The following is an 8,045-nucleotide window of genomic DNA, read 5'->3' as shown; positions in this document are numbered from 1 at the left end:
TCTAATCCCGTCAGCTCGAGTGCCGGTTCGTTTGCGACAACTGCTGCATCACCTGTAAGTCGCTGTTATTTTTTAATAAAAAATAAGAGGAATCAATTTATTTATTGTTATTGCCTGATTTTTGGAGACTGGGTAATCCTTCTATAGTTTATTCTATTTTTGAAACTTTGAGGTCATGTAGGTACCATACAGCAATCAAAATTGTTTTTTTTTACATTTGTTAATTACATGAGGAATGAATATCCATTAATTTTTTACGTTATCAATTATTTAGGCCTCAAGCCCCGTGCTGAGTACAAACTGGTTCCACCTGAGCCTTTGTGGAAATCGGCAGTAGCCTCAGGGCCCTCAGGGCCTTATTTGAAATTGGCAGAACTCAGTGGAGCAATTGCCCGCTGACGTAATGACACCCCCATTGCGTGTGGCGCCCTCCCTCTCTTGGGGTGCAGTACTACGATGCCGTTGGGGTGACTCCAACCCCCAGAACTGAGCCTCTACTTTAGTCAATCCTCTTTGGTGAGCAACAGCTCTGATGATGGCGTGCGCGTAGGCGGGAGAATTCCAATTTGCACAGGTAAAAAATGTATTGAGCTCAGAAAAATGTAAAACGAGATAACTAATTTTTAACTAGTGATCAGTTTTCCAAGAATATCTCAGAATCCAAGGAAGCTAGCCAAACTTTTAGTATAACATTTTTTCTCGACAGAATTTGATTCTGTAACAAATATAATAACTTATCTCAGTTTATACCACTCCGTTACTAATCTGATAGTGCAAATAAAGTGACGTTTAATTTTAATAAGTACTTGAGAACCATTTTATAAATAATAAATGGTTACTCCATGAAAGATAGGTTAAAAATCCGTAGATAAATAATGATTTATTTTTTGAAAGAACAGAATTGTTTTCAAATGATTTTTAATGGCATAAAATTCGAATAATAATTTTATTGTGGATTAGCGGGATTTAATGTTTTACTGCACGTTGGATAGCCACCGGATGTACTTCTACTGCATTTGAGACCTTCAGCACAGGGACATAGGAACATGTGGGCATTGTTGTATTCAAAGACAGATCCATCCGGGAATGTTAAGTTGGAACTTCCTATATTCGCTGTCGGTCTGCAAATGTCACCTCTCGATCGCAGGGGCTGACATGTCGGGTAAGTATATCGCTGGGTAGCTGAAAGGGCAGGAAATAATTATTCGGTGATAAGAAAAAAATATAGCGCCTCAAGAATACCGCTAGATTGAACAATTTCCTTCGTCTGCATCAGATTAAAAAATCCAGAAATTCTCCCGATGTTTTATATATTTTTAAATTTTAACGTAACTCGTTGCAAGATGCAACTACTCCCTTCAACCAGTTCCAAGTTTCATTGGAATTCTATTAAGGCCCGGATGGACTGTCTGGAAAAGATAATTTACTCCAAAATTGGGACTTCTAATTACTCCGTCAATTAATCGTTTTTTCCGATAATTGTTAGCTAGCGGCCTAATTGTTGATAACTGCTAGAACGCTAGCTAATAATTATTGAAAAAACGATTAATTGCCAAAGTAATTAGGAATCCGAATTTCGGAGTAAATTATCTTTTCTAGATAATCCACCCGAGCCTTAAGGACCGGTTGGATTATCTGGAAAAGATCATTTACTCCGAAATTCGGATTCCTAATTACTTTGGTAATTAATCGTTTTTTTTCAGAAAAGATTATTAGCGTTCTAGCGGTTGTCAACGACTGGGCCGCTAGCTAACTATTGGCCAGCTAATTATTGGAAAAACCGATTAATTGACGGAGTAATTAGAAGTCCCAATTTTGGAGTAAATTATCTTTCCCAGACAATCCATCCGGGCCTTGAAGACTTCTACAGTTACTCATACTTGTACGCAATTTCGCAATATATGAGAGACACTACATTTGAACCATTGTTCGGTGCGATGAAGAAATATTACTAAACTTTCAAAAACTTTTATCCCGTCATTTTTGAAATATACAATATCAAATTTTGCATGAGAAAGAAATATGTAATTCCGATGTTTAAAGATGGATATGAAACACGACGTGCTCAAAGTTCTTGAACATTTGAGAATAGTTTCTGCATCTATCTATCTGACATAATCCAAATTTGGTGTTCCTTACATACTGCGAAATTTTTTGAGAGCAAAATAACTGCGGAAGTACCTGAAAGATGCCAATTATCTCATGGCACTATTTCTATACAAAATTCATTGCATCTTATTATTTGCGGGGAAGTTTATCGTTTCATTTGCTGTGAATCGAATTGAATAAGAATACATTCTTGTTGGAGAAGTATTTGGAAATCCAAGGGAGATAATACATTTTCGGTAAGACATCATTCCGAGAAGAAAGGGCTGCCAAAAGGATTGGAAAAAAGCTCTTGTTTTTCTCTGAAATGTAGTTGTCATTGAAAATGAGTCAGAAAATTAATCGAAAGTTAAAATCGACTGAGAGAGCTTCGATACTGATTCCAGTACCGAAGCAGTGAACTAGGATAGTTACATTTTTGTCGAAACAAGTTTTTCGCCTATACCTCGGAATTGAAGCATCATAGCGATTTTTTTGTATAAACATTTTTCATAAATAACGAGGAGAACTACAAAAAAGGTATCTATAAAAATTTCGCTATCTCCCTTGAATTCCGAGATATCGGCTAAAATTGGCCTCGAAAAAAATTCAGTTTACGGCTCCACAATAGATTTCTCTTTTTGAATGAAAAGCAAAAAAAATACGGAGATTCGTACGCATAACACAGCATTCGTTATTGGAGCAATCGTTCGGACCCCTGCATGTTGCAAAACGTCTGGGTGTCTCGTTCGCAGGTGAAGCCCAACAGCAAGTGATTGCGACGAACAGCAGGATGGCCTTGAAAATCATGATCACACGCATCTGCAAGCAAACACCGAAATTGCTGAATCCATATCGGATTATCCAAATATAATTATGAGATAACCATGTGCCGATCTAAGTGCAAGGGGTGACCCAGTTTCGTTTATTATTTTTTCAACTAATATATTCCTTTCAAGTTTTTTACACTTTAGTGGAACTGATAAATTGTAAAATCGCTTAATCTCGATTCAGCTCAATTATTTTTATTATTTGTGCTTCCGAATGGAAGCATTGTAATTTTTTTAATTTACTTTATCGATTTTTTTGTGTTTTGTCCATCGATTATGGCCGGAAAAGTCGGAAAATGCCGTTTTTTTACGACAACTGAACGAAACATGTGTAAATACTTCAATGATGTCTTAAAAAATTCGGTTCAATGTCTTGTTGAGCGAGTCGGAAGGTGGAAACAGTAGCAATGATACAGCTGTATCGATACATCGGATACATTGGAGAAAATTTGTGCTTGGGAAATATTTAAATTGTGAGCCTGTTTCGGGGTATTTTGCTTTAATTAATTTTAATTAGAGCTTGAAATGATAGTTTCAATGCTATGTTATTGAAATCAGGGAAATTGTTACGGAATATACTAATTTCTTCGCAATGTGCGGAAAAGTCACTTTTTAGAAAAGTGAACTGAAAAGTTACTTTTCGGCACATCGTGATGAAAATGTCATAGCGCAGGTTCGAGTCCCGAACGTGAAAAACTTTTTTATCTTCGGAAAAGGAATTGATAGCCTGTGGAGTTTAATTATTATAAGTTAGCTAGAGGAAAGTGCGGGTAGGGAATTAGGCTGAGGTACTGCGTATGAAGGACTGGTAAAAGACCTATTCAGGTCATACCATCTGGTACCATCTAATTTATTTATTATTATCTAATTTCTATCACCATGACCTACAAATTGGAATCTCCTTGACTATTGAAAAAAATTACTTGCTTCCCGTTTTTAAAATTGAGATAAATTTTTATCCTTGAAATTTTGAAGAAGGATTTTCCAATAATATATCTGTTGAATGGATGAATGAATGATTTATTATTTCCCACTGTATGGCTCTCCGACTTTTACAATTTGCAGTTTTCAGTTATGTATGATCGTTGTATTTTTAATTCAAAATATCAAAAAAGTTATGAGTCGTTTCTACCACCGACTTGTGAAGTATTTTTGTTGAAATTAATTTTTTTTCCGTGAGATTTAAAATGAAAACGTCACTTTTCCCTATCTCCCCTTATATTTATATCAAGACAAGACAAGACAGACATAAACATTATAAAACAACTCGCGACAAAATCTTCCAAAATAATAAATTTTCCGGGAGCAATAAAAATTAAAATTTAGAGTTCCCAACGCATTCGTTCCACCAATATAAAATAAAAAATTATAAATATTATCCGTTCGGTGATATCTCTTTTCAAACACAATAAAAGGAATTAAAACGAAATGCGCGTCTTTTGCGGCATTATTTTTATAAAAATAAAAAAACAATGCAAATAGGACCTTCGCATTCCCACTTGACTTATGACGTATTTTTTTTGGAAATTTTTTATAGTACAATGTTAGTGAGACTCACTTATTGTTTTCAGGACGAACGTAAAAAAATCTGCTGTGCAATTCTGAGTGATGATCGATGTCGATGAGGAAATATCCGACAAACTTCTGATGATCTACAAGTACTACTTCTGGTTTTATAATGATCGCCCCCATCTTGTGCAGTAACTGAGTATTTGAAGAAGAGGGGTGAACATGTGCACAGATGGAATCATCAGTAAGTAAAAATATTGACAATATATTTCGGAATTCCCGTGCATTTTCCCCAGGATTAGTCGCTGCATGATTGCGTGATTCTTATCAAGCTCGTAAATTCCATGATGGGATCCATCCAAATGAGACTAATTGAAGAGTAATTATTAAAAAATTGTCGACACTCTTATGATCATAACAACCTTCAAGTAGCTTTGAACTTTTTTTTATTACAACAATTACCATTATTTATTCTTATATATAATAAAACAACAATAGACAACATAATCCCTCGATGATACGCCCATTTCACGGTTTCGTTGAATATCGATTAATCGCTAAACCTATTGATTCTAGAGGAAAATAGCAAATGACCTTTTTCGTCGGGAATTCAATCATCTTCAAAAAACGTCTTTTGATGTTTTCACCTGGAATTGATAGTTTTAGAAATAAATCGTTAATTGAATGTTAGATTTTAATGGTCGCACTTTACGATTTCATTACTGAATTAACTTTCGAGTTTTTTCTTAATAAAAAAAAATTAAAAATCTATGTTCGAACACAAAGGCCTTGCTCTCGGACGCAGTTGAGTTTTGGTTCACATGGACAATGAGCGAAGTAAATAGAACCACCAGTTTCTGTCGGCTGTTGGTCTGGAGAACATGATTGACCTTCTGGTGTCCGGGGTCGGCATGTTGCTACTGTATTTCTGTATGGCGCTGGAAAATTACAAACAAGGGAATATTACTTATGCTGTCATAAATTATTTGATTTCCCAGTAAAAATTGCATTGAAATTCTCAACGATGTACGTTTTCATCACCCGTGCAGTTTTTCTGATGCCAAGTTAATAATTGAGGATGTTCTGCCTCTTTTAGCCAAAATTACCGGTTTTTTTAGTTTTCTTACAAATCGTTAGATTGCATTGACCCGGAAAAATATACCGTACTCGGATTTTATGATTACTTTATGACTCCGAGAATATCATAATCGTGCAGTAATTTCTCTGCGCTTTTAATAAACGTTAATCGTAAAACTTTAGAAAAAAAATGCAGGAAGATTATTGCATGCTCATGAAACTCTATGAGGTATAAAATAATTACAAAATTCAAAACCGGTATATTTTTTTGGGTGGATCCGATTAACAATTTGTCTGAAACCTCAGAAAATTGATCATTTTGGCCAATAGGAGGCAAAACATCCATAAAGTTATTGCCGATTAGATATCCCCTCATTTTTCATGTTTGTTGCGAATTTCTGTGAAGCTGTGGGATCAGATTGATGTGAGAAAATATACCGTTTTTAGATTTTATCATTATTCAACTCGTGATAACTTGAAAAATGAGAATATATCGGCAATAATTGCCTAATACCACTTGCGACATATACTGTTTTTTTTTAAATAATGAATAATCACATCTGAATCAATTCAATCAATTCATTAAATCATTCTTAAATATTTCCATTCATGGTAAAGAGAAAGTCCGGATTAGTTTTTCATAGTGAATGATTCTCGATATTTCAAGAACATTCGGATTTTTAAAGCTCATAATTAGAAATGAATATTACATTTGGTTAAATTTTAAAGTGTAATGTTGGAAAGGTCGTGGATTTCCACAGACATTTTCAAGACCAACGAAATTCACGAATTATCATTCAGCCATTGTATCCAGTAGAATCGAGAATAAAATTGACAGATTTTTCTATCCAAATCCAGGAAAATTATTGATTTGAATTTTCTATTATGCGTGTGAAGAAATGCCTACTACCTTGTCATATATTTCGATAGACTTAATTCTGTGGACATGTCGGTTAGAAGTTGAGAAAAATACCTTGCCAAAACTTGGGAAATCGATAAGGAAATTTACTAGTTTTCCATTTCATGCTGCCGAAGTTGATTTTCGAATTTTCCCACGTGTGAAAATAAAAAATTTGCGGAAAAACGGAAGAGTTATAAATAATGTAAAATTCTCACATGCAGTACAACACTCATGACTCTGACAGTCTTCTTGCCCCTTACACTCCTTGACGGGAGTGGGTGTTGTCTCATCACCAGAAGGTAAAGCCAAACAGCATCCCACAAGAGCAGACACAAGCAGGATTTTCCTCAAAGTCATCATGATAACTGAAAACAACAGACGAATCACATTGTCTTCCCTCTTACATAATTGACACTTACGAGGATTACGATTTACGTGATTTCTCCAATAAAGATAAATGAAAATGAAAATATTCGCTGAGATGCAGTTGAGTTTCGGATACCTGCCAAGAAGTTTCACTTCCAGATGCAAAATCTTGGAGATTTCTGATCACCAATCTCCACTGCTCCTCGTTTTATAGGATAATCCAGGGATGAGTCATGCTGACAATATCTTGAATTATGGTATTACGTAAAATGATATTTTAATTTCAGGGTTGAGACCACTTGACTATTGCGTGTTTGTTCTATTCTCACAGCAGCATGTTTATCACAAATTATCACACAGCTTTTCCATTATGAATAAAAGGTCAGTGTCACTGGGGCAGATATAAATCAATACAAATTCGTTTATGCACATTCTTCCGATGTCCTTCTGATTTTATAATAACAGAACAAACCGATTTTTTAAAATAAAACTAGGGTAATATCAAAGATTAATTGGAAACAACTCCTTAATATTTATTTATCAGTATCAGGTCTGAGTTTTTTTTAATTTGAATTCACCGTTCCTTCCTCGATTTTATTGATTAACAACACGGAGGGGAATGATATCGATACATACATCAATCATTTTTCGAATTAAAATGTCAGTCAAAATTCCGATTCAATTTCAATCAGAAATATTTACAAGCAGAAAGTGTATTTTGTAATTAAGGATGCTCAAGTACTTTAACAATATTTTTTCCGGAAAATGAGTTTTTATTTTCGAATAGACCAAAAGCTACGCTTTACGCAGGAACAATATCGTAATTTTTAATAAATATGTTTTGGAGTTTTTCATTTTCAAAATTGAAATTCGACATATGATGTCTATAAGTCTATATGTTTATATAATTTCTCGTGCAGATAACCAATGTATGATTTTATCCATTACACTTTTTTTTGACATTCAAAAACATAAGTTTGTGGACAAATAATTGAAAAAAATCGAATTGAAAAGCTCCTGATTCATACATTTCGCTCAAGCTACTAAAAAGAACGAATGAACGAGGTGATATGAGGTAAATAGACAGTCTTGCCCTATGTTTACTCAGGGCTAGATCAACAAAAGTCGAGTGGAGAATTAAATAATAGTATATTTCGTAACAAGTGCGGAAAAGTGATTTTTGGCGTGTGTGAGGTTTATAGCGCGTGCCGAAGGCGAGTGGTAAAAGCCCACATGCCAAAAGCAACTTTCTGCACGAGTTGTGAACAATATTTTCA

General features: G+C 34.7%; 1 protein-coding gene across 1 annotated transcript; it reads right to left on the bottom strand.

Moving 5' to 3' along the window:
* Nucleotides 1-4,853: 4,853 nt before the first annotated feature.
* LOC105265506 (toxin MIT1-like) lies at nt 4,854-6,907 on the bottom strand. Its single transcript, XM_011303026.1, has 3 exons — nt 6,822-6,907; nt 6,618-6,767; nt 4,854-5,362 (listed from the first exon to the last, which is right to left on the bottom strand). Exons 2-3 carry the CDS (start codon nt 6,760-6,762, stop codon nt 5,193-5,195), a joined length of 315 nt encoding a protein of 104 aa, XP_011301328.1. The 5' UTR covers nt 6,763-6,767; nt 6,822-6,907; the 3' UTR covers nt 4,854-5,192.
* Nucleotides 6,908-8,045: the final 1,138 nt, after the last annotated feature.

This window comes from Fopius arisanus, unplaced genomic scaffold (genome assembly GCF_000806365.1).
Source record: "Fopius arisanus strain USDA-PBARC FA_bdor unplaced genomic scaffold, ASM80636v1 scaffold00030, whole genome shotgun sequence".
In the NCBI taxonomy this organism is placed as follows: Eukaryota; Metazoa; Arthropoda; class Insecta; order Hymenoptera; family Braconidae; genus Fopius; species Fopius arisanus.
The sequence above is the reverse complement of the archived record's forward strand: the minus strand, read 5'-3'. Positions and strand labels throughout refer to the sequence as shown.

Excerpts from the sequence above, each read along its gene's own strand:
- LOC105265506 (XM_011303026.1), bottom strand. The coding sequence starts at position 6,762 with ATGATGACTTTGAGGAAAATCCTGCTTGTGTCTGCTCTTGTGGGATGC. Across the intron at positions 5,363-6,617 it reads TCATGAGTGTTGTACTGCAT|CGCCATACAGAAATACAGTA; the intron begins GTGAGAATTTTA and ends GTAATTTTCCAG.